Below are 27,738 nucleotides of genomic sequence, written 5' to 3'. Positions count from 1 at the left end.
AGAGGATTAGTGTGGCTCATGAAGCATGTACCACACTGGCTACTATTCAGATTCCCAATCAAATCAAATATTCAAAACCCAAAAGAATAAAAACCACAAAAAAGAAACATTTTAATATGGCTGGACACAGCTGTTGGGTTCTCCTCTTCAATTGCTGTAGGGTTTTTCCGAAAAAAAAGCTGTTTCTCTTTTCCACACAGGACATTTGTTTTAGAAAGACATGCCCAAGTAAATGTTCAATCAATACAGAAGTACTTTAAAATTGTCCAAATTGTTTTCCTGTAGATTAAAAGTTTCCTCTTAAATCCTCAGCTGATAAAGCCCATGTTTCTATATTAAGAAACTGAATACATCTGTGAGTTTACATTTGTGCGAGCATAAAAATATTAAACCAGATAACCTACTGTATACAAACACATTTTATCCAAAACATACTTAAGAATAAAACAGGCACAATATAGTTGAATTATTTAATCAGTATAATGGGCTAACCTCTTCTTGTTTTTGTTCCAATAAGCTTAAAGCCTCTCCCCTCTGTATTATACTACTTCTCGTGCCATCCTAGCCAGCAAATTAAAACTTTATTGCAACATTGTCTCCCTTTCACTGCCCACTACCAGATACTGTGTTTAACATGTTGTTGTTATTAATTGCACTGTAGTCTCTCTTTACTCTGCCCTTCTTTGTCACAGGGCGCATTCATTCCCTTCTTTGTAGTTTCCTCTCCCTTGGAAATTTTGCAAGTCTATTTCACAGCCATCTCTAAAAGGTGCCCCTTTTTATGCCCACCACCAAGGCAAAAAGAGCGCTTGGCAAAACCGTGCATGCCACTTATCTGTGAAGGTTTTGTCAGAAACACTGCTGGTAAATGGAAATTGCTTTGAATACCACATACTTGGTTGCGCTACTGTACCTGCCCTTCCATTAGTCCAATAAAATAAAAATCTTTCAAAACGCACAGAATACATTGCATGCATTTGCATGCTGTCATGCGGGATATCTGTATGACAACCCAGGAACACACACACATTGAGCAAAGAACAAATACATAATTAAAATGCAAAAACAAGCCTGACTCCTTTCTTTTTCACAGCACTCTTCTTAACAAGGGGTAGCGGGAGAAGGAGAGAAGCTAACACACACAGAGCTGGCATCATTTCTTGCAGAGACAGAGGAGTTTGAAGTGATTTTTTTGCTTTTGTCATTGGAGACATGCATGTGGCAAAGCACCTGGGCAACGGAAGGCAGAAGGGATTAGGTAAACAGGGAGAGGAAGGGAGGAGAGAGAAGGAAAACAAAAGGCCCCTTTTTCATGTGGTTATACAAATTTAATACAAATTTGGGTTAATATTTAAAGAAAGACCATTCAAATGTAAAACCATCATAAACACTAATCCTCAGAAGAGAAAAGAACATTTTACTACTGAAATAAAAACTGAAAAACAAAATCGCAGCATTGAGGTTTTAACCTTTGCTGGTTGCCTTCAATGCTCTATCCTTCCTAGCAAGGGCAGCATGAGGCAAGATTGAATTTTGGGCTAATGCACTACCATCTCACCATCTGGACCAGAGTTTAGCTCAAGTCATTAACAGTAGAGTATGTAAGGAGGGCAGTGGATCTTGAGCCTGAAGTAGACAGGTTTATATTACAAACATAATCCAGCACTCTTCTTCAACACAAGTTCTCTGATGTTTAAAGCTGCCTTGAAAGGATCAGGAATTTGGTCTTTTCCCATAAGATGATAAAGCTCTCCTTGTGGCTGAAACAATTAACTGGTCTGCTGTGTTGAGTAGAGTTCATTTTCCCCTAGACTATTACATTTTAAATCAGTTTACATTTATGTGCCAACATGGAGCCCCTCTGGAACAAGGAGACACACCCCACACTAGTTCAAGTGCTGTTGACTACAGTACGGTCATGACAACATGAAAAAGGGTCTGACTGGGGGAGTGGTGGGGGTTATGTGTTCTACCTATAGGGCATGCAGGTGGAAGAAGTAGTGTCACCTTGGTCAGCAAATGAGAAGGCTTCCCTGCAATGTTTTTCAGAATCAGGGAGGTTTCCCTGTCCAGATAGGAGTGCTTGGTGCAGAAAAATAGGGAATAAAAGACAAGAAACATCAGTGCAATGATTTTTTTTTTTTTTTTTTTTTTTTTTTTTTTTTTTTAAGTGTGCAAGCATAGATTTAAAGCTACCGAAGTAGCCAACTCTTTGCAGAAAAAGGAACCCCAGAGCAGCCATCCAATAAATCAGTTGTATTTGTTTTTTATTATTTAATTACTAGGTTTTTAATGTCTTTTCAAACCCTTTTTTTGGAACTTTTTTTATGGGGTTGAAATATAAAATGAACGACCATAATTCATCCATTCTAAAAAGTATCCTACAAGTCAGGCATTATAGGCATATTTGTTAATAGTGTGAAATGTCTTTAAGCAAAGAGGAACAATCAGATCAGGATGTGTGGTGCTGGTAGTCAACAGGGTGTGGCAGTCTAGTCGGCGTAATACAGTACATGCATGATATTGCCTATGATGCCTTAAGGGACACATGTATAAATCAGGAATGCCAATAGGCACAATGGATGCAAGCCCAATGCTTTTGGAATTGGGATTAACAGTACTTAAATATTCTGTAAGCAGAAATACAAGATGGTCTGTTTATAGGATCGCTGCTGCTCCCAAAGCACATAGATCATTTTACTTCCCCACAAGATTTAGGAGATAACGAGGGTACTTTCTCGGTTCAGAAATCAAAGGTTTGTGTCTTAAAGCATCCCCAGCTGTGAAGTGATGTGTTTTTAAAAAGGGGTAGGTGAAAAGCAGCTCTGAAACCAGGAGCCCCAGCTATTAGCGGAAGAGTACCGTTAGTATTAATAAATAATGCTTCCACCCAAAGGAGAAGATTGCACTGTAGGTCAAAGAGAAAAAAGTTAAATATTGATACAACACAACCTCTGATGAAGCTGGGAAACGAGAGATTCCTCAATGTGATGATTTGGAAAGGGAACACGCAGTAAACATTGAATGCAGCTTGTTACTTTGTTTTGCCCTTTCATCAATACCAATTTGCATTTCAGTTTCAGCATATCATGCGGCTTTACTTTCTGTACGTCTGACAACCTGTGAATCAACCTGCAATTATAACAGAAAATGCAGCATAAAAAAGCCCCGCTGTATAGAGCCCCATACAGGAGAAGCCTTTTATTTCACTAAAAGAAAATGAAAGGTGTCTTCTTGTACCATTCTGTACCAATTATTTTATTTGAATTATTCTAGTCTTGATATTGAAGCTTTATCAACGGTAGTAAGAAAAAACGCTTACAATAAGTACCTGCCTGTGATAATGAACCACTGATTATTCAATTCACAAAGTAAGGAATTTAGTAAGGAAATTAAAACGTTTTATGTAACACTACGTAAGTTTATCATTATTTAGAAGCAGCTGCTTGATCAATGCATTGTGAAAGATCGGAGGTACAGAATATTCTGGTACATGGGTTTGTTTCATACAGAAACAAAAACTACACATGAGCACAGGATCTACTGTATATGTTTAAATTATGTTAAGACCCACAAGCATTTTAGGGTGAACTTGTTTTACTGCACCTAACCAACTTCCAGATGGAACTGAAACACTTCTTGAACTTGGACTTTTGGGGTTGTAGTTTCATAGTTCTTACTTTGCTACTTTAATCTATTGGCAGATTTACCTGACTTTCTGAAAGCTAATGCTTTCTTTACACTGTCTGATGCTGAAGATGAAGTGAGGTGTGGTGTAACTGTATGCCAAGAATACAGAACTCTCATATGTTCTCCTGTCTGAGCACCTCAATCCCAACTTCCACAGTTGACTTATTAAAGTAATGCAACTCTATCTTTGATTTCAAAGAGCTGCCTGGATGACAGACAAGCCTGAGCAACAATCAGTTATTCAAAGACATGTGCCACAGGCAACACAAAAAAAGAGAACTAGCACACAAAACGTGTACACTGTAAAATATATTCTGCATATTATACAATGATACATCTAGGTATGTAGGTTTTAATTCTATGGAGGTTTGTTAATCACTGAATGTTCCTGTAAGTCACAGTGTGGGAATTAAATTATTGAATAAAAAATAGCTTTACTAGAAGAACTGTAATATGTGCTTAGGGTGCAAAATTGTGACTAAAGCCAGACTAAGGCAAGTCAAATGCATGGCATGCCATGAACCCTCAAACACCAGCACAACAGCTTGGGCTCATTACAAACAATCTTACATTTAATTAATTTGTTTTATTATTTTAATAAACCAGGTGTTTAATGTGCTATTAAAGCTTTTCATGACTATTAACAAGGAATAACAGTTTATTACAATTATATTTAATGACATCAGTGTACAGCTTCATGTGATTTTATAAAGACTTTCCTACACTATTACAACTACATTGCTTTAGCCTGTTAATTATATGTAATATGTTTTAAACTGTATAACACATTCAAAGATATATTACTTACTGTTTACAACAGATCCTTAGTGTTACCAAAAAATAATCTGTTAAAGTAATCTACTTTATTATCCATTCTCAGTGAAGCACGCAGCTGTAGCACACTGTATGCTTTTTCTTCAGTTCTAATTGGCAGCGTACATCACAGTACATTAAAAGTACATCACAGTGTATATCACTGGCAGCTGGGGAGAAGGCTCCCCAGCTACCTTGCAGTGTAAAATGATGATACCATGATGTAAGTTACTGTTCTCAATTATGATTTTTCAGGCTCAGCAGCAGGGTGCCATCACAGATAGAGACATCTATTTATAGTGCTTGACAAGTGATGTTTCTTGTAGAGTAGGCCTACTTTGTTTTAGCAGCAAGTCTTGGTTCATAGAAATGATACCCAACAAAAAACAGGTCTAATTTGGTAATATCTGTCCATCACAATATGACATTTCAACCCTCTAAATCAAATAGGTGGGTCAGCGAGCAGTTCGAATATATTTCAGCCTCATAAATCACTAAGTTAGCAGGGGGACTTTTGAATACTGTACATGAAGCCCTGAATAGAGCCATGAAAAACATGCTGGCAGTACTGTAGTAAGAGAAGGACAAGAAACTGGTTGCATTTGTAGTCACACTGATAATTTCTGGGAGGAAACTCTCTACTTCTACATGCTGGGTAGTTTAAGACAAGAACATAAACGTAGCAGCAAACACAAAGCAAGCCCCTACACACTTACAGTGCTCAGGTCGACTTCCACTTCCTCTTCCGTGAAGTCGAGGTGAAGCTTTGTCTGCTTACTGGGCCGCCGCAGAGGAGCATGCTGGGAAGGTGGAGGGACAGACACCACAAGGAGAGAGGAAAGGGCAAACAGAAACCATTTAAAATCATGCAGAGGTGGGTAAGGCAAGATGTGTCTTTCCAGGGCTTGAATTTAGATTGTCATCTGGGCTGGATGGGGGCAAATCTTTACCATCAGCGGCTAATCCACTAGACAAATTCATAGTACCTGGTTTTACCGGGTGTTGTGGATAATTGCCAGGCAACTGTTTTCTTTAAATCGACAACCATTTGCATTCAGCCTATTGCGAGCACTAGTATGCGTCAAGTTATGCCCACACCAAGTTTCATCACAAATGGATGAATGGTTCTGAAAATATAATGTACTGTATGTAAGTCTCCACGCTATCTTAGTAGCTAGGGTCTCGGGATATTCACAAAAAAACTATTTAAAGAACCACAAGGGCTGCCTTTGACCCCCAGCACCTGGGTCTTTGTATGTTCAGCATTTGTGTGCATCCTCTTCAGTGGCTCTTTCATATCTCTGAATAGAAATGGCTTAATTTGAAAAAAAGAAAAAAAAAATCCACAGCTCTTGTCTCGTTTGTTTTTGGCGAGCAGCAATCAGCTACGAATTCCTTTCGGGCCATTAACTTTCTTCTTAAGAAGCTGGATTTAAACCGTGCAGCAAATTGATTGATGTGCATTATTCAAACACAGCAGGAGAATGGGAATGGCAACATTGAACCACAATGAGCATTAAATTCAAGCCCAGTTTAGGGAAAGGGGAAACCACCACTACCCAATGCGGAGAAAAGATATGGGTTTACTTTACAGTATAAAACATGCAGTGCAAAAGAAAAAAAAAAAACATGCTTTTTAAATCACATGCAAACTTAAGTTTCAGTATATTTTGCTTTTAAAGTGAACCTACCTGAATAAATAATGCAGTGGCCAGTGCTGATGCATGCTGTGTTAACATGCACAGTGGGCAGCATTATATAATGAAAAATAACCCACAGACGTAACCCGTAACCCACAAATTAAAGGGGAGATTAACGAATGTCTCCTGCCAAGAGGGTGCATTACTGGCAGGAATCCACTACTCTTTAAAACTGAGTGTCCCATTTCTACTTCTCAAACAGGATAGCTGAGACAAAGTGGAACCAGCTGAAGGACTCACATGGTTATAATAAATCTACATTTCTGAAGACTCGCCACGTGGCTTAATTTTCCACAGGCTTCAACAGACTTAACAATGAACAATTGTTGTTTCTTTATTGAAAATACGTACTTCATTGCAAACAAAATGTGAGCTTGAATTCTATTGTATTAACTTGTGTATTAGTTATATAACAATCCAGTAATTAAATGCACTGTAGTCCATGTCAATGGGATCATTTTGCTGTTCCACCACTATTTGTAAAAATGGGGCTGTCTTACAATGTACTGTGATCTGAGCAATTTGCTCAATAAACTTTCAATGGGATTAATAGACATTGTCTAAAAACCATAAAAAGAGTGCCATGTCCTCGCTCTGCTGTAAAACAAGCACTTGAGGGACTGCTTACAAAAACAAAAGCTTAGCTGAAGTGGTGCGGGTTATTAGTCCTTTATTATGTATCTTTCACTCATTTATTGAAAGTTATTATTTTGACTGCTCTGCCTCCCATATCAAGGAACACAGTTGAAAACATTGAACAATCTAAGAAATACACACCCTGCAGTACTATATGTGCCCTTCAGCCCACAGAAGCAGTCGGTTTTGGGCTTTTTTTTTTTTTTTTCTGTATGTGGAAAAGAAATTTGCACTTAAGGGCATATACAATAAACGTTGTTACAAAAGAGAACTAGATAGAGGGGCATGCAGGTAAAAAAATTATACTTTTTTATTATGCAAGAATTGGTTCCGTATATGTAGATACATTTAAAAAAAATCTAAAAAATGCATTTCCTAGTGGTTGGTAACAATGGTAAAGCACCTTTTTTATACACTAATTAAGGCCCTGTGTAAATCGCAACTTCACAGACTGCGTGGAAATTGTGAAATTAGCCCAATACCGTGATTTTTTTCAATAGTCGAGAAATAAACATGAATTATTTCATAATTGTTATTTGTATTTCATACAAACAAAACACATCAACTAAACTTCACAGCTCTGCTGTGTGACTGTGTGCACTATTCGCCATGCACATAGTGCTGTGCAGTTACATCATGTGACTACATGCAATCTATGTGGAAAATCAAAATACTACACACTGTAAACAAGAAAACGATTGTGCTCAAAAAGGTGTCTGCAGAAGATCATGCAAAGCAGTACCCAGAAGAAGTTTTACACAGCGATGGAGGCAAGCTCTTCTTTATGTCTTGCAATGTTACTGTAGATCACTATCGAAAATCAGCTGTTGACAGACATTTAAAGTATTCACTGAAAGAGAAAGGCAGAAATCCAGTACAGTACTGCGACTACTTTACTTGCAAAGAAACAAAAAATGGCGACTTCCATGTCCCAAAAGTCCACTGAAAACCATGAAGCACGACACATATTACATTTTGACCTGTTTGCGTAAATATCCCTCTTGAGAAACTGGACAATCAAAAGTTACGTAAATTCTTCAGACTGAGTGTAGCAAATTGTGGACGGATTCCTTAATCAGCCCAGCTGAGTTGTGAATATTTACCTAACTGAGTATCACAAGCAGGAGATTATAAAATTGGTAAAACAGTCTGGTTGCTTGTCAGTGGTCACTGACGAGTCGACTGATGCCCAAGATCAGTATGGGCTACACACTGTATTTGTTTTGCAAGGCCTAAATGGTGAACATGCATCTGGACGTAGAACTGAAAGTTGTCCTTGCAGATACACTTTATGTACAGGCTGTTAATTACAACACCTTTTCACAAGCTATTGTAAATGCTTGAATAACTTTCAAGTTCATTTTGATGAAGTCAGTGCATTTCTCTCTCTTTTTGCGGTTTAAAAAAAATTATAATCTGTACATAACTTTCTAAAAATAGTTCAGTGCACATTCTGCAAAATACGATACTTTATCCATGACACTGCCGTGAATTAAATTTAAAAAAAGTGATTTTCACAGGGCCGTAACTATAATAATACTACAAATCTAATTGAATGAAATTACCAACAGTGATTAAGGCTGGTTTTAGACACTTGATTAGTATTGAATTACTGTACATAATGGTATCTTAAGGTGGTTCTGAATTAATGCTAATCAGGGTCTTTGAAATCAGCTAAAATACATATTGGGCTGTAACTGTGTAATTATACCTAAGTATATTAGACACATCCGAGTAATGCGATTAGGAAAAGTATCTTGGTGAAACGGGTCCCTTTGTGGGCTGTGTAAAAAGGGAGCCCTTAATAAACCAGCTAAACCACAGTTAAGTGCAGTCACTTGAAGCACTGTGCTTGTGTGTTTTGTAATTGCTATTGATATTGTTAACTGAGAGACCAGAACATCCACAAAGAGGAATCGGACTCCCATGGCAAGCAGCCCACTGTGCTCATGCTCTGCACCCGGGTAGCTTCAGGTCGATTAATAGAACAATGGAATTCAGCTTTTCTACGAAGCTAGCTGTACCAGAGGAGTCCCTCAATAATGACTGGGGAGACGTTTTGTGTTCATGACAATTGTACATGGCTCGCAAAAAAAAAAAAAAAAAGTCAGCTCTTTTCTGATTTTCCTAGAAGGACAAACGGTAAAATTAACATGCCAGGCTTGATTCCAAAAGCATCAGGGAGCAGATTTTGCAGACAAAAGGAAAGTTGTCTCTAATCTTGGAGGCGTTAATCACATTAAGGAACTGTGTTTTACATTTATCAAAATGCAGTACATGGGGTTCCTGCCAAATAACTGAATGAGTGTACACAGATTTCTCATTCGCGTGCTTTAGTTTAGATTTTTCTGCGTAAAATAGTATTGATGTCACACTTCAAATCAGTTTTATCCTCCCCTGTAAAAAGTAATTTACAGTAGGTATATTGTGTACAGTCTGAACTCTGTTTCAAATTCACATGCAACTTACTTATTGTTTGTGGAAATAAAGCAGATACAGCTTTGCAGAGACTTGTTTTTTGTTGGTTTGTACCAGCTGGTAGTCCAACAGTATCTATGTTGTAACTATGAAATTGTGGGAATTTTAGACAACCCTGCTGAATAACTAACTCAGGTCCTTCACTTATAAATAATGTAACAGCAGAGAGCTGACAAGAAAAAATGAACTTCTTTTGTTGTCAAAAGTTGATTGACAAAAAAAAAAAACTGACCAGCAACGAAAGACAAAGTGTTCTCTGACCAAGCCTGAGTAATGGCAGTAAACAAGCCATACGGTTATTATGGTCTCGCATCATCAATAGTGTCAGTCAGCATGTCATCATTATCTGTGGGATACGTTGTCAGTGGCAGTGCCTGAGATGAAGCGGTTGGTGATTTGTGTAACTCAAACCTCACTCATCTCAATAGATGGATGCTACTTGGATTCAGTTTTGCCAGGCTCTGATTTAATTTGTACTGTATTTGCTTGGTGGAGCAGCTCTATTGTGACTCCTGAAACCAGAACCCCGATGATCTACGTCCATTACCACAAGAGAAATGATGATTATATGCACAGGTGGCTTAAGAGCACACTGTATGACTTTGTAAATCAGAAAGTCCTTCTGTGCATCTTGAAGGTAGTTCATCTCAGTTTATGCATGACTGAATTGCCAATACCAACAGCATATCAATTAGATAAAATGTTTCGTGTATGAATACTTTTTACTGGATGGTATAAGGCTGTGAGTCTAAAGCTCAGTAGGCCTCCACCGGAGGAGAATGATAGCTCTGCCTGAACTGCTTGGGTATATACTGCAGCTGTAGTTACAATTCCATTGAGGTTATGATGAGGTTGTAGAATGCGCTGGTGAGACCGCACTTGGAATGCTGTGTTCAATTCTGGTCACAACACCAACTGGACCCTGGAGAGAGTCCAAAGAAGAGCAACCAGACTAATCCCAGGACTTGAAAGGACAGAGCTACGAAGAAAGGCTGAAAGAACTTAATCTATTTAGCCAATTAAAAAGATTGAACTTGGCTGTTCGAACATCTAAGCCAGAGTCCATCAGTGTGCTGCAAGTGCTTTTAAAAGCGCCATCAAACCCACCATCACTCCTCATGGAATTCCCTTTCCTACAAAAGGAAGTCTAGTTTTACTTTAGGATAAGGGAACTCTCAATAATGTACCGACACCCCATGCTAGCATCTCAATGTCGCCATAAAATGGAGTTTCTAACAAATGTTTGACCTCATTTCATTGGCAGGGGGGATGGGCAGAATTCACACCAGCACCACACTGCCAGTTTACACCTATGTAAAATACCTCAAAATGAAAGTAAATGTATTCTGGACTCAACACAGCTCCAGTAATAGTAAAGGGAAGCGCTGTACCTCTGTGGAGGGCTGGCCCTGCTGCAGGATGTCGAGCTCCTGAGGTCGGAGCACCTTGTCGATGTCCAGGGAGTCCATGCTGGAGGCGGCAGAGTTGAAGCTGGAGCGCGAGGAGTTGCTGATGGAGTGCACGTCGACGTCGCTCACGGTGCCCGCCGAGCCCGTCCTGCGGTGCTGGATGGTGGGAGGGGGCAGCGAGGGCCCGCTCTGCCGCGCCGCTTCATCCATGCTCATGGACGCCTGCTCCAGCTGCGCTGTGATGTCATCCAGGGAGTAGTTGGAATGCATGGTCTTGTGGCCCCGCACCGTGGAAGAAGGGGACGCCCGGGCACTGCTGCTGTGTTTGGCACCAGAGCGCCCCGCCGGTGGTTTCTGCCTGACTTTCTGTTCTGTTGGCTGGGCGTGCTTGGGTGCATTTGGCTTGGACCCGATGGTGCTCAGCTCCTGCTCAATGGAGCAGAGGTCAGCCATAAGAGCATCCAGATCGACGGCATCTCCTTGATTCAGAGCCTCTGGAATCGGAAACAAATTGAACTCGTTCGGAACCAATGCTCAGTCTTCTACATAGGAGTAATATCACTGCAAATGGCATACTGGGCTTATATGACTTGGTTTGGGGATGTTGTCTGTCATTTAATTTTTGTACTTATTTATTATTTAAAACAAACTGAATAAAAACGAATAAAAACAAATCTCATGTTTAACGATTAAAGTGGTAAGTTTTTTCTGCATTTATTTATTTCCTTATTTTTCTTATAGAAATAATAAAAAAAAATTTTTTAAAGCATTGTCTTTGAAATAAAACATTATTTCCAAAATACACATTTTAGCTGATCCTATTAAAAAGGTATCACTACAAAAACCTTGTACATAAATCTTGTATGTGGACCAGCATGGGCTAAATCACACCGGTAGAAGATCACCCTTAACAATTAGAATGAGAAAAGAAGGCATTGAAGTCCAACCATTAGAAATGTAGTAGAACTGTTTTATTATTTTTATTTCAGACTAACTTTAAATGGAACGGACCTTATTCTCAATCTCCAGCAGTAGCTTTCTCACCTTTTTTTTTTTAAAGAGGTCAACCTACCCACAGCATGCAAAAGTGTCTTACAAATACTGCATAAACACAACACAAACATTTTCACATTTACTGGACATACTAACATTTAAAGATACACATGGACAAGATTAAAAAAGGATCCCCCCTGGTGACAGCTGCCGTGTCCTGGAGACCCCAAAGCTCACCATTCAAATTATACATGGAGAAGCGGTAGGAGAAGTTGGCTAGGTTGGTCTCTTGACGGAGTGGCGATTTCCTCAGCTGATCTGGCTTCCCATCATCCAGACTCTGAAACAGGAAAACAAACAGATACATCAGCATGCAAAGCCACCCGACAACTTGCATACCCCCCTCTTTAAAACATCACCGTCAATTTCTGTTAGAGGAAATGTCATGGTTTTGTGATCTACAGTCTTTTTAGATCACGAGATTGATCTTTTAATTAAAAACTGACAACTAGAAACACGTGAAAAAGAGGCAGAGCTGAAAATATCTGCGTCTGTTTTGTTCAAAATGCAACAGCAAACGGTGTGAAACAAGAAGGAAAAAAAAGAGGTGTTTTCCTAAGCTTTCACCTTGTAGCACGTATCACACTGTTTGTGTGTTGCAACTAAAAACAAACATGTTCTGATGCCAACACAAGTATAACCCTTTTCAATAAGGGTATTTTATAATATCTGGAAGCGCGGTGTGTCTCAGCTTTGCTGAGTTCATACCACCAGCCATCTGTTGATATACTGAAAGAAAAAGCATTTCATAAATCTAACTTTATAATGTTCTATAGAACCTAGTTATTAAGTCACTTTAAAGAAAGGCAGAAAACACAGAAATGGGCACACCCCTGACCCAGAGGCTCCAAGCTCAGAACATTGCTCACATCACAAGCTGGAAAGGAGACCACAGCCTTCAGTCTCAATGACCAAAATAACTCGGGGGGGGGGGGGGGGGGGGGGTAAACAGAATTGATCCGACAATATGTGGGCTTGAATTTGTGTCCCAAACCAATAATTTAAGTGTTATTCTGACCGCAAACACTCGCTGTATGTAAACAAGCTATCACAGATGTTGCTTTTGGCACTGTGAACGTTTGCAGATATTAGGCCCCATTAGGTTTTAAAAGAATATTTTATCAAAAAGTCTGGTTTTATGTAATAAAATAGTGTGGACTTGTGAAACTGTCCTTGACAATTATTGGCTTGTTTAAATGCAAGTTATATTTTTCTGATTAGGCCCTTAACCACTGTGCTGTCCAGTGGTAAAAAATTAGGTTACTGTAAGTAAACACTTTCATTTTTATATGCATTGGCAAGTCACAATAGGATGTCCTGGGATTTATAAAGTATAGTGTACTGTATATAGTCTCCAGGGCATTGCAGGTGCAATATTTTTCAATGGTGCAGGCCCCATAGCACTGTGGAAATCCTACTAGTTACTGACCTGTGTCAGCTTGTCAAGCTCCCCCAGCCAGGCTCCAAACATCTTATCGAGGTCCTGGTCCTCTTTGTCACTGTCCTCCTCCGCTGCATGGTCAACCTCCTCATCTGAGACCTGCTCCATCTGAAACAAACCAGAAATATCCCATTATTAACAATGCCATACCTAAGTCACAAACATACCTCATCTTCCCACGTTAGTAAGGGGAAAACCACAATTAGTTGTGCCACTGTTTAGACAGAGCATGTGGTGGTCCTGCATTTCACTGTTGCAGTCACATTTGATACAAGAAGGTCGGCCACCTACTGTACTAGCATTCCCCATTCAAAACTCCAGTTAGGACTTTTCTGCTCTGTGTCCATCTTAAATACGCCAAGAAGTAGTGTACAGTTCTGTTGCAGCTGTAAATGGCCTCTCCACCACTTTTTCAACCTGTGTAGCTACTGTAGGCTCTTCACCAAGACATATTCCAGCAATGTGTACACTGTATGTCACACGGAAGCAATTTACAGGATCCTCAGTCCTATTAAAAAAGTGTATGAATAGTAAACACAACCACAGAGTCACCACCCCGGGGTAGACCTTAAGTTCTTAAAAAGCTTTGCACCAGATAACATCTGATAATTATTGTTTACTGGCACTCCCTCTGAAAATGACAGGGGCCACTTGCAGAAGTATGACAGGCCCACCAAATAATTAAAAAGAAAGAACATAAATAGTGTTAGTGCATTCCCACAGCCAGAAAGAATTTGGGCTTTTCAGGGACAGCTTTATCCAATTTAAAATTCTGGTTTAACAAACTTCCTCTGTCAAAAATGGGTTTAAAAGTAATTTATTTTAAAGCATGACTGATTAAATATTGACGGTGTACAGTAACTTTATTTAAAACGTACCCAAGGACATTCACACCCCTCTGGAGCCAAGTTAAGAAGGATTAGGCAGATTTATAAAGCTGCAAGTGTCTGTGCTCAACTAGTTCTTACAGGAGTTGGTGAATGTTTTCACAATTAGACAACTTTACAGTCATGGTCGGCTGCTTATCTGGGCAGTGTTTCTGTTGCTGCATAACTGCTATCAAACACAAGCGCCGGGGGTCTTTAGATTCTTACTCTGATACCAGCAAAACGACCTCCCAGGAGAGACTGAAAGATTGACAACTCAGATGTCCTGTAGGCAAATATAAAAGATCCACATCTCTTTAGAGTCTTGCCTGTGTAATACTAACTTGTGTATTGGGTACAGATCTACGTAGGTTTGTCTCAAACTTCTAAACCTGCCTTGGAATAAAAAACCGCAGCCCTCGATTAATTCGTTACATAAACTCCCATTTATGGAGTACATGTGCGAGAATTAGCTTTTTGCTTAGTGCTTGAGAGTAGGAGACATCTTAAAACAGAAGTAGAACTGGTACTACAGCTTGGAGTTTATTACAAGTTAGTTATAGAATATCAACGTTTTAGTTAGCCACTTGGACTAGCCCCTGCAGAAGCCACTTCTCATGCAGGACTGAGTAGACTGAGTAACAGCTAGAGGAGTAATGTCTCAGAGTCCATCTGGTCACTCTTCTGAAGGCTTGCCAGCTGATTCGCTGGGAGCCAGCATTAGTGGAGACTCAGCACAGGGGATGGGGGAAATGTTCTCTACAGAACAGAGATCATAATGAATGCACCCAAAAACAGCATTCGCTCAACAAACAGATACACAGCATTGAAAGGAGTTGTGGAAGCAGACTGATGTTTTCACACATGCCTTCATAGGCTGCATGTACAAACTAAAACACAGTGCAGCTCAGATAGTTCTTAGCGTAATAATTTTGACCTAGAATTAGGTTTTTGTTTCATCCACCAGAAGCAAAACTGCTGCTATTACAACAGAGATACTAAAATACAATCCTACCCCTTCACCTATAGTACAGTACAGGCCAGAAAAACTGACATGCTAAAAGTGCACACAAGAGGATCACTGTTTCTCAGATGCTGTAGAAAACAAGCTGTTGTAATCAACATTTCAGTTGACCAGCTAGCACTTTGTTTTTACCACCACACATTATAGGAGTCAAACACAAACCCAGAAGAAAAGACAGGCCAATCTGACACCAAAATATAGATCCATTTTGGTTTATAAATAGTGCTGATCAGTAATTACTGTAAAAGGTCCTATCTCTTACTAAATCATTTGCCAGCTCCAAATATTGAGTGATAAAAAAAAAAGTTTTAAAAAACAGATTGGTCTTCAGTCAGATAAAATGTGCCCTTTAGGAGCTTAATATACATGCTGGCTGACCTCAACCACTTTGAAACTCTGCACTAATTGAAGGTATTACAGAGTAGATAAGGAAATTGTTATACAGTGAAATCATTGCGACAGTGTGACACTCCTTAAACTGCCAAAAGCTCTGTTTTTTTTGGTATGCCTACCATTTCAGCATCCTTGGTCTTTATATCCTCTGCAAAATGTTGACATCCTTTATTTCTGACATGCTGTTTTACCTATAGAATGTATATTAGTGTTACTACTAAAAGTGAAATTCCATGACTATTTAGCATTTGTTACTGGATAAGTTATCAATATCGGACTACTGGCCCCACCAAGTAAGATTTTTGAATAGTTAAGAAAAACAGCTTTGTTTAAAATAGAAAATATTGTTTTTCTTCTGAACATAATGTAGGCTATAGTATATTCTGACAGCAGGACAATAAATATATACATTTATTAATGTACTATTAGCTTTCAGTCAGGTTGGGTCCCTTAGCATTTAAACTCTAACGTAGAACACAGCAGCTGGAAAGAAGTGTCTGTCTGGGTTATTATTATCACAACCCCCCATGGCATTGCAATAAAACTGAATTAGACACTGCATATAGACATACTAACATAACCTTCTAACTTACAGAATCCCATTGAGAAAATGTCCACTGTCTGTCTCCAGCCCACAGAGGGAAAGTGAGCCATTTGCAGCACAAAGATAACGCACAAGGCAAGGGACAGCAGAAGCTGAAGCACTGATCTACCCAGGCAGTGCTCTGAAGACCAGGCTTCCGGCTTGCGATACTGTATCTGCAGGCATCCATAAAAGACTTGTAATTTAGTTTTTCTGAATGATGCACGTCCCTTATTAATCCCTGCCCTCTACCGAAATGCAAGCTGGAGAACAAAACGAGCTAGAGTGACTACACCTCTTAACTAAATGCCATGTACTGGGGCTACAGTCACTGGTCATGGGTTTAGTATCCTAGGAGATCTCAACTGGTATTGTTAAGTGAGTGTCCAAAAATGAATAAAAAAAAAAAAACAATCTATAATAATTACTGCAGTGGATTGTGTACAATAAATTTGCATTCTACATGGTGTTGGTGGCAAACTATTTTGTACAGCCTGCAATGTTTCACTGGATCACATGTGTCGAGCTACGAGGGAGCACTGTGTGTGTGTGAGTGTGCATATATATATATATATATATATATATATATATATATATATATATATATATATATATATATATATATATATATATATATATAGACACACACATACATACACAGTGCTCCCTCGTAGCAATCTTTAAGCAGTACTTAGGTAATGTGGTTTGCTTATAAAATGAAACTCAAAAGCTTTGAAACACATTTCCTTAACTACAGCAAGTTCAATACATCCAGAGTTCAATTCAATCTGAGTGGTGGTGAATCTAATTACTCTATTTAAATAACAAAAGCACTGCAGGTCCAAATCTGGCACTTGCTTTTCAAAGACAAAAATACACTGAAGAGATTCACAGGCACTGACATCGTAGAGATGTTGGTTCACACAAATAATTCACACATCAAATGGTATTTAGATTCTGCCAGCTGGTTAAATTCAATTTATAAATAGACCCCCCGCCCCATGTGGTATAAGAAATCATAATTTTGTTAAAACAGTATTTTAGTGACACAGAAAACCCTACAGGATATGAAGGAACGGTCTTCCTAAAATTGCTCAGTCCCCTTCCCTCACACAAATTTGTCTAAAAAATTAGTAATGTATTAAACCCTAAAAGGCAAGATTTGCATTACACTTCCTCTCGGGGGGTAATTCATGAAATTATATATAAAAGGGAGCTAGTTATACATACATGCTTGCTTATACCAACATATCACAAGAGAAACATGGTAGAGAATGCCAAGCTTTGTAGTAGCTGGCCCATAAACATGCACAGACTGCACTATAATACCATCACTGCACATGCTTCCATGGAACACCTGCCAATTGAAAGGATTCTCTTAGCTAAGTTCACGGGGATGGCACTCAAACCCTGCTTTCATTTTCGTGTCCAAAGTATTTTGATCCCCTGCTGTGTAAAAGGAACCATGGTTTCTCTTTGTGCTCAGGATTGACTAATTATAAAGATGGAAGGGACTGCGAGTGTGCTGTGCGCCAGCAAACTACTCCGGACAGACAGAGCTCAGTTTAGATACTGGATTGCAGCCACCATCCCCCTGCATGCTTGGTACGGTATCGTGGTGCCATGCTTGGGATAAGCCACTCAGTAACTCACCCACCGGTATGCCCTCGGATATTTCAGACAAAAGAAGGAACTCCCTCGAGCAGTCTTGCTTAACTAGAGACAGATGGCACATTGGCAAGGCTCTGCTCTGTACCAGTCTGATCACCGAAACAAAGCAGTTCTCCCTGCTGAGGGACCAAGGCAGGGCTGTAAGAGCTAGAAGAATAGTTTATCAAAAACAGTAGATGGCTTTCAATTAGCTGTGATGCCATCATGCTGCGCAATCCGTTTCATATAAAATCTCAAGAAGCCACCAGTATTGAAAAGAAATGTTTTTGCTTTCAAGTCTAAATGGTGTCCTGCTTTGTGGAAGCGTTACATTTGATCAAGTGCATACACATTAGCATTGAATATTTAGCACACAATAAAATTAGCACAGAATAGAAGCAGACTTTTTAATTGATAAACAAATTCAATGTGAAAGGCAAAAAATCGGACGAATCACATTGCAACTGTTTTTCTCATGCAATCTGCAGGATCTCACAGATGATACACATGTAACAGAAAAAAAAGGAGAAGAATCTATTTCTATTTACCACAAGGCACGGAAATGCATATCGTCACACCTCTATTCAAGATGAGTTTATATCGGAGCCTCAAATTGTATAAAGAGTAGAGCACCATCTACTTTAAGTCCTACTGTTCCTTACACATCACTGCTTGTTTTGCAGGTGGTTTTTCCTAAACAGCAGAGACTTTAAAAAAAAAAAAAGTGTCCTGGTGCTCTGTCCTGTTTATCTAGGCTATAGGTCTGCTGGGAAAGATTGTCTGTTAACAGTGTGCACAAACACAACCCTGATGGATGCCAGCAACAGTTTTATTAGAATCCTCAATGCTGGAATGGTCTCTGTCTAAATGTCACATTAGAAACAAAAGATGTAATTCTCTTCAACTGAACATGAACACTCACCAGCTCAAGCCCATAAGAACGTAACCTTCTTTGCCGAGCCATCTCTTGTTCAGGCATCCCACTGTATTTATCACCATCTCTCCTCTGTCTGTTTTAAATCAGGCTGCTGTCATGACTACTGCTTTCAGTACAGGATTGATTTTACTTTTCATTAGCTTGGCTCCACAAAACTTATCTGGCAAAGTTCCCGCTCATTTAAAACTCAACCTGCCAAAGTATTACTCATATCCGAACATTCATCCATTTTTCAGGTTTTTTATTTTTTATTTTATTGACTCCCTCATGAATGATGTAATAAAAGGGTCTCTTTGTACGAAGATGGGGGGGGGGGCAACATCTTCATTGGATAACATCTAGCTACTCTACAACCAGCAACAAAGGCTTACAGTAAATGTAGTTTAAAGCCATGTAAACCTAATTACCAGGCACTCCTAATATCCTAAAACAATACTGAATAGCGTAAGCAAGATGGAGCAGCTCTATAATCTCAGAGGAAAGTGCGATTTTATTTGTAGAGGACACATTCAGCAGCCACACTCTTTTACTGGAATTCGCTCCAAAGGGAAGCAGGGGGCTGAGAATATACTCACATTTAAATTATTTTTATTTGCCAAATCTTTGTCAGTTTGCGTTATGCCAGCAGATTATTATTATTATTTTTTTATTCTTATTTGGTTTCCTACCTGCAAAAAGTTGCATTGCTCCTTACTTAGCATTCTAAAGGGCTGCAACAAGGACACCCGAAACCTAAAGAAGCCAGTGTCAAGGTCTAGATATAGAAGGTTGAAGGGGGGGGGGGGGTTCTGTGATTGCAAGCCAGCAAACACAGAGGGCAAAGCAGACCTTCACATAGCTAATTTTATAATGTACACAACTTAATCTGTTTTTGCCTCAAAGCTTAAAAATACAGCTAATTGCTTGCTTTGTTCAGGTAAATGGCCTTGTGAAAAGCTTCCTTCCATCTCCCAACCAGATCACACAGTGAATTACAGTCATTGGCAGTTCTAAAGGGAATGACAGAATAAGAGGCAGAGCCCCCACCTGGTGTTGAAAAGATTGATGTATTTCTGTACGACACCTGCAACTGCTGCACAAGACCCCCCCCCCCCCCCCCCCCCCCCTTGAGAAACGCACTCAGAGGAGAGGAGAAAGAGAGAGCGAAAAACACAGCTCAGCCTGCTCCTTGGCATCCAGCCCAGTCTCTGTCTGGTTTGTAGTGTAAAAACGAGCACACAACCCATGCTCCTAGCAAACAGTGCTCTGCTTTTTGAAAGTGTATTTATGGCATGAAGCCCAAGATTGGCAAGTATTTGGTATATCTGTCCACACTCCTGCCAGCTGAGCAAGAACAACTTTTTGCTTCCAGCCTCCTACCACCTCTGATGGGCCTAATCATTTCCATATCCTAAAAAGCACATTGTGTTATATTCTGTCAATTGCTGCTTTCAGGCAACAGTTTATTTTTCTATACTGCAACATGACCCACAAATTGATTTCAGACTCCTCTGGAAACATGTAGTCATAAACTAGTGCTGGAGGCACAGTAGTACAGTACCTGTATATTTATTGAACAGTGGAGTTTAAAATCTTCCCCAGGACTATAATACAAACAAAATACATTGTAATCCACACAAGCAAAAGCATGTTTTTGATTAATATCTTTGAAAAAGAGAATGCAGGACTAAGTAGCTGAAAAACACCATGGAAAGATGACTGTTCAGATGCATAATTATAAAAAAAAAAAAAAAAAAAAAAAAAAAAAAAAACTGCTCATGCCATGAGTTTGAGTGCGCTTACAATGCTAACTGCAAACCTGTGACTGGGTCGGGGAGAATATAATAAAGTGACAGCGAGGGAATATACTAAATTACTTTTAATAAATAGACAACTCTCCTGGTGACAACACCACAGAAGTCTGACCCAGTCAGAGGCAGGACCAGTTTTATTTTATATCTGCTATTTTTTGCCTCAAAAATGGTCTCTTACTGTATGTCGGATAAGTAGAGGGCTATAATCATTCACCACCACTGCTGTAGCCTGTCGGTAGTTACCATAGCAGATCAATAAGAGATGCCCTAGACTGCGGCAGGCTGGCCTAGTCTGCAGGTTGTAGCCTGCAGCCTGTGTGCACTTTCTGCATTCAAAAGACCAGCGAATTAGTCAATAGGTCTAAAACTGCAATCTCAAGCACACAAGGCAGCTCTTGTTCCGGCTCCAAACTCAGGATTTTTCTTGGCTAATATTTATTCTTAGAAAAACAAAAAGACAGACACACACCAGCGTAATAAAGTTGTTTTTTTTTCTTTTTTATACAAAAAGACCAATGAGAAGTAATGAGCACTGTGTTGCTAGTATGTTTATGGGATTACACAGCCTATGATTTAGATAACCCTTGACAGGGAGTGTGTCTACTGGAGTTAGTTTTGGCAAAAACAGTTCACGTTTCAAGATATAAAAGGGCTTAGAGCATTAGAGAGAGAATTGGCACTTCCAAAATACGTTTCTCAGTCTTTATTCAATTACATCCCTGACTAGGAAATTGTGACACATAGCAAGCAGTGCTTTGCAAGTTTTATTTGTACCCTCTACCATGTTTGTACAGGATACCCCCACCCCCGTCCCTCAATAATGTAACGATGGTAATGTTGACTTGTCCATTGGGCAACCATACATTACTTATATAAGTGCCACAACATGTTAAATAAAATACAGCAATTCTCAGCCTGTAGGCTGCATTACCTAGTATCCTTTTTCACTGCATTTGTACTCGTGATGCCAATATATGCTTTACTTGTAATTACAATAATTCCTGTAATAATGAAAGTGTCCACAGTAAATAGAAAAGTGTAAGGGTGTCTTATAAAAATCAACACCAGTTGTGAAATGGGGGAATGTATTTAAGAGATTTAAACAGGAAATGTCTGGGATGTATCAAATTCTTTATTTCCCTTTTCTGGGACTTTATGCAAGAGCCTCACAGTCCCTAAGGACTTTGTTGAAAAATGAATAATGAAGTGTGGTGACCTAATGCACTGCACACATTGCATAACTAGCAGCCAATCAAAAAAGGTTGTTACTGCAGCAAACCCTAATGAATATTAACTTTACTGATTCAACAGAAAAAAAAAAAAAATCCAATTGGGGTTTGTGAAGTGACCACATCACAAACAGACCTACTAAATGCAACGGCTACAAGGCACTGCAGCGGTGGTCTTTTGATTAAAGTATATAGCAGTAGTATTCGTATATTTTTTGTACATATTCATATGTGTGACATACATACATACATACAAACATGCATGCATACATTGTTGTAGGGGGCCACAACTAGAAAAGTTTGAGATCCATTGCTGTACATCTATATGACTGATCTGAAGTATTGCTGTTGGATAATAACATTTTTTGGTGAATTACCATAATAAAATCTTTATGTGCATCATTTTTTTTTTTTTTTTTTTTTTTTTTTTTTTAATACAACCAAGAATTCTTTCTCTTAAAATACATCACACTTCAGAAAATGTAATTTTAAACAAGTTTTTCCAAAAAAAAAACCCAAAAAGCAGTTCAATAAACTTTGTGGCATTATGTTTTAAAAAAAAAAATGATAACATGGCCTTACCCTATCCATTATTATAAATAAGAGATGGGGAGTAAAAAAAAAAAAACACACATCATGTGGAATCTTGCATTATGAAGTCCAGACACATCCTCTGCAGCCATACACACACACTATATATATATATATATAATCATCACCCACAGCAGTGACCATGAAATTAATGGATTTGTTAAGCTAGAGGACCTCTGACAGCATTTAAAAGGTTAGCTTCTGATGTCTCTACAATATGTGTGATAACTATGCACTTAGCTATTACAGCTTTTCAAACATAAAACAGGGACCCCATCAGTAACCCAGGACACAGCTGTCAGCTTCTGGGTGTTGTGCATTAGCCATAGATTCCCATAGAGGGCTGGACTGTGGTTCAGTGGAACTCTGCAGTTTCTGTGCTCCATGGGCTGGAACTCACAATGTGCTGAAAGATTCATGCCTAGCAAATCAGAGGAGCGCTCACAGGCCTTTTTAAACTGCTTTGTTGCTGCTTCCGGTCTGGCCCTGGTACAACCACAGCATGGGAGCATGATTTTTTTTTTTATCTGGATAGCAGTTTCCTGAGAAAGTTTGACCTCGCCAAGATCAGTGCTTCACTTATAGAGCAGATGAGTCCATTCGTCTTCATGCATCTATTTTACAGAACAGACAGTAAGAGGGAAGATTTATTTGAAAAGTATTTGGTCACAATAAACCTGTTAATCCTGTTTACAAATGTGCCTTTTATGCAATGGCAGCAGCACAACACATATTCTTTTCATACAAAAGAAAGACCAAAACGATTTAACTACAAAAAGACTCAAAACTTCAAAAACATGTTTAAAACACAACATCAATTTGTTGGCGTTTTGACTGCATTTGCTTCTACCAAAGACTACCTGTTGTAGTCTTTTCAATTCCATTAAGGTCCTTGAAAGAGATACTCTGTTGTAAATCAAGAGAGAGATGCTGGGGAACCCAGTGAGCCATATGTGTTATAGGACAATGTTCTAAGTTAGGCAGGTTGGTCACTCTGTAAAGTTAATACCATTACAGTAAATATAGTCAAACAGAGGAGTGGTGTATATTAGTTAAACTGAAACCCAAGGGAAGGATCATGGTTGCTTCCTTAATTGATTCATCCAGTCAATGCTACTTAATCTTCAGGTAAACACACCCGGCTGACTTAGCAGGATGAGTATGCTGTCCACACAATGGTAGATATGGAGGTCTTTTGTCTATTAAATTTGACACAAACCGTGGCACCAACATTAACCTTGAATACATTTTTGCAATTATGTTTTTTGTAATCACTAAAAATTCAGACATACTTCCTTTGCTATTGTTTTCTTTGAGCCAATCAGAAGGTTTATTAACATTAATCGTAATGAGCTCTGAACAACACAATATCATAAAAAGGACAGCATAGTTTGAGTAGTCAGCACAATACAGGTGTTTATTACGTAAACACAAAGATCCTGTGAAAAGACACTTCTGCTAAAGTAAGGCCATTATCAAAGGTCCTTTGCAATACAAATCACTTAATTATAGCTTTCCTTGAATGCTTCCTAACGCAACATTTGATTTCCTTTCGTCAAGGTATGATTCGTTTAACCACCTGCTAGATTCTGTTGGGAAATAAATCAAGCAAAACAGACTTACAGACAGCACATGACAGTGAAATGGTGGATTTGGGTCAGTTGCAGGAAGGCTGTAATTAATAAAGGCTGAAAAATGTGGCTGCTTCACGCCTTGATGTGAAGCTTCTACCCCCTCAGTAACTTCTTGGATAACCCCTTGATACAATATATAGTAGATTGTGGGCAACAGCAGTGTTGTTTTTTTAACCTCAAAGTTGAACTACACCTTAAAACGCTGCCAGCAAGGTATGAATAATTCAAATTTGGTTTCCATAGGGTTCTGCAAATTAAACATTCTAGTTTTCTTAACCCAACCAATGCAATTGTCTCAAGGCTTTGGATCTAACTTGACTAATAGAGTTGGACATGTGTGGCAGTACAAGGGGTTGAAAGCCCTTGGTTTAGCTTCATGCCTCCCAATGTCTCAGTACAACCTCACACCTTCAAGTGAGTTACTGCTTTCAAAGAAGCGCTTCAACTGGCAAATTAGTCTCCACTTGAATGTGTGAATGATTGTCCCTTCTGATGATAACCAAAAGCTCTGGGCCCAAGACCATTTGATGACCCCTTGAAGGCCCTCAAATGTGTTTATACACCATAGCAGTATGTTTAACTCACTGCCCTGCAAGCTTACATTCCGATACAGACACAAGCTGTCACTGTTAGTACTTCCAGAGGCCCTGATAATTTATTTATCAGATAAGTTACACTGAGCAACCGGGACACCAGCCAATATCGTACACTTACTCAAGTAAGATTGCTTACAGCCTGGGGTGAGAATAATTTAGGAGTCAGCAGTAATCTACTAGGTAATTTATTAACTTTACAAAATGAAGAGATGCAAAGCAAGGCAGACTGTGGGGTGGAATTAAGCTAATGTGGAGACACATGAGGGGGTGGACACCAGCAACATCAAGCGCATGTTCTGCAATCACAGTTCAATAAACCGAAAGCGACCATGGTGGAATTAACAAATTCGACCTGTTCTTTATAATTTGAAAATAATGAAAATTCATTCTAAAAGGGTTAGTTTATTTGTGATACATTGTTGGTGCATATGAAATTCCTGAGCAGGAAATTTTAAGCAGTGACAATGTGAGCCTCCACACAATTCCCTGTGCAGAAATGGAAATGAGTCCAATTGCATAGCAATTTTATCCATTCCAGGTTTTACTGCAGAGTCCACCCTTTCTCTTCAACGTTCACAGCGAAACCACCTGCAAATTATGTAGTATGCACTGAAGCAGTGTTACCCCTGTTCAAGCACAGCAAATCAGTACATTTACCTAAAAATAAATCCATTCAGTACTTCGTATTTAACATCCATATAATTACATTCCAAGCAACCCTGCTGGCCGCCTTGCTTACTAACTAGCCCTCTGTGTTCAACAGGCGTGCAGATTCCTGTCCTTGCATCACACAAAGCAGGGAGATAATGATGGCCTTTGCAGAAAAGGTCAATAAAAGACTAGCATTACAGTCTAATGATCCCCCTCCAGTGCCCAAGCTGGAGAGTGTTCCCATTCAATTTCAATGAAATCTGTGCTGCAGCTGACCTGCTATGAATCTGCATGACAGCCCCCACCCCCCTGTTGCTGTCCTTCCTATGGACAGCACTGATGGATTAGGTTATCAGCTGAGAGGAGACTGAAGAGTGGCTGGTAATTGAATGAAAGGTCATTACTGCCCCTGTAAAACCCAAGGAAATTAATATAAAACATTTGTTGTACAAATAAAATATCACATTCACATATTTGTAGTAATTCTACAGGTTTACACGCACTAAGCCTGATTAACATTTAGACTCACTATGGCCAGCAATACAATGCTTAATGCATGCATTAGTTCCAGTGCATTGCTAACAGAAAGAAACTAACCTCCTCCCTGCTTCAAACTTAAATAAAAAAGGCAAGGTACTGCCAATTATAATTAAAAAAAGGCTTCCACTTTAAGATATGCATAGCTGTTTGTTTTTTGACACACTGTATTCAGTGCTTAGACAGTAATATACGAAAAAAGTTAAATTACTTACGTGTATAAAATTAAAGGAAACAGGTGTGTTTAGGTTGGGAATAGTTTCAATAAAATGTTAAGTTTATTTAAAAATGAAAAACCCTCAAAAACAGTCCAAAAACAGAAGGGCCAGGATTAGCACAGGATTGCAAACTAAACTCAAAATGGTTCTTACCAAGTTCAAGTGATTAAAATAATAAAAATATAGAAAACTTGAATTCAAATAGTCAAGGCGTCTTACAGCATAGAAACACTGAAATCATAGCCGGTCTGTTCTAGCTTGCTACAAGTAGTTAAAACCCCAAGTTTTCCCAGCAAAATAAACCACAAGATTTTTAAAAGCTGGGAGGACCATCTACAACACACATGACATAAAACGTTGGTCCAATTTCACCTCATCATTACAACAATGAGAAACAGCACCATTTTCTGATTCTGAATATATATAAAACATATGTGTGTGTGTGTGTGTGTATTTATATATATATATATATATATATATATATATATATATATATATATATATATATATATTAAAACCTTTGCCCTTTGGATGCATTATTTTTAGCAAAAGACTTCAGATAAAAGTTGCAACTTCCATTTGTTGAAAACTATTGCACATTCCAGCACACAGGGTCTACAATTCCAGATGTCAACTCCCACGCGAGTGCTCTTGTTTGTGTGGGTTGGCAAAAGAAACCGGCTAGCAGGCTGTCTCTGCGCCCTTTGACCCAGATGGAGGAAAGGGTAACATACTGAAAAAAGGAAGAAAAAAATTCAAGTAATTAACCCAATCTATTCCCACGCTTCCTCTTTTTTCCCCCCATTGGAATTTGATTGATAGAGATCACACTGCTGCCTAAGAGGAGGGCTACAGCCACATCAGTTAACATATGCTTCCAACAAGGACCTAGTCTCCTGAGAATGCATTCTACCAGGGATCAAAAGCCACAGAACTGATATGCAAGCTGCTTAGCATGTAGTGTACTATAATCTTCTAGTATCCTCCTTTTTTTTTAAAAATTCCCCTCAACCAATTCTGGAGATGGTATATTACATGTGATTACATGTAATATACCATCTCCAGAATTGGCTGAGGGAATAAAAAATAAAAAAAAGGAGGAGATCCAACTTTTTTCACTTCAGTATTATTAGCAGCACTGCATGACAAGAAAAAAAATCACATGCGACAAGTTTGCTCACACTATGTGCTGAGCTAGACAGTTACAGTACAGCCTGGGGGGCACCTATATAAATGATGTATCATATGGGTTTGTGAGTTTTAAACAACACCCAAGGAATTTAATCACATGATTTGCATGGATTAGTGGACTGCAGAATGTGACTTTTACATACAGTACTGTGCAAAAGTTTTAGGCAGGTGTGAAAAAATGCTGTAAAGCAAGAATGCTTTCAAAAATAGACATGTTAATAGATTATATTTATCAATTAACCAAATGCAAAGTGAGTGAACAGAAGAAAAATCTAAATCAAATCAATATTTGGTGTGACCACCCTTTGCCTTCAAAACAGCATCAATTCTTCTAGGTACACTTGCACAAAGTCAGGGATTTTGTAGGCATATAGTCAGGTGTATGATTAAACAATTATACCAAACAGGTGCTAATGATCATCAATTTAGGTTGAAACACAATCATTAACTGAAGCAGAAACAGCTGTGTAGGAGGAACAAAACTGGGTGAGGAACAGCCAAACTCAGCTAACAAGGTGAGGTTGCTGAAGACAGTTTACTGTCAAAAGTCATACACCATGGCAACAAGACACAAGATAGTTATACTGCATCAGCAAGGTCTCTCCCAGGCAGAAATTTCAAGGCA

The 27,738-nt window shown here is 38.9% G+C and overlaps 1 protein-coding gene across 1 annotated transcript in view; it reads right to left on the bottom strand.

The window, feature by feature from the left end:
* LOC121323054 (ras-associated and pleckstrin homology domains-containing protein 1-like) overlaps positions 1–27,738 on the bottom strand; it is a 103,133-nt gene that overhangs the window by 40,255 nt on the left and 35,140 nt on the right. Inside the window, exons 3-7 of the mRNA XM_041263777.1 lie at positions 13,209–13,328; positions 11,957–12,059; positions 10,709–11,220; positions 5,220–5,303; positions 2,008–2,082 (exon numbers count right to left, since the gene is read on the bottom strand). Of these exons, the coding sequence (XP_041119711.1) occupies positions 2,008–2,082; positions 5,220–5,303; positions 10,709–11,220; positions 11,957–12,059; positions 13,209–13,328 (894 nt within the window). The remainder of the gene's footprint in view (positions 1–2,007; positions 2,083–5,219; positions 5,304–10,708; positions 11,221–11,956; positions 12,060–13,208; positions 13,329–27,738) is intronic.

The sequence above is a fragment of the Polyodon spathula genome, chromosome 11 (genome assembly GCF_017654505.1).
Source record: "Polyodon spathula isolate WHYD16114869_AA chromosome 11, ASM1765450v1, whole genome shotgun sequence".
Classification (NCBI taxonomy): domain Eukaryota; kingdom Metazoa; phylum Chordata; class Actinopteri; order Acipenseriformes; family Polyodontidae; genus Polyodon; species Polyodon spathula.
The sequence above is the reverse complement of the archived record's forward strand: the minus strand, read 5'-3'. Positions and strand labels throughout refer to the sequence as shown.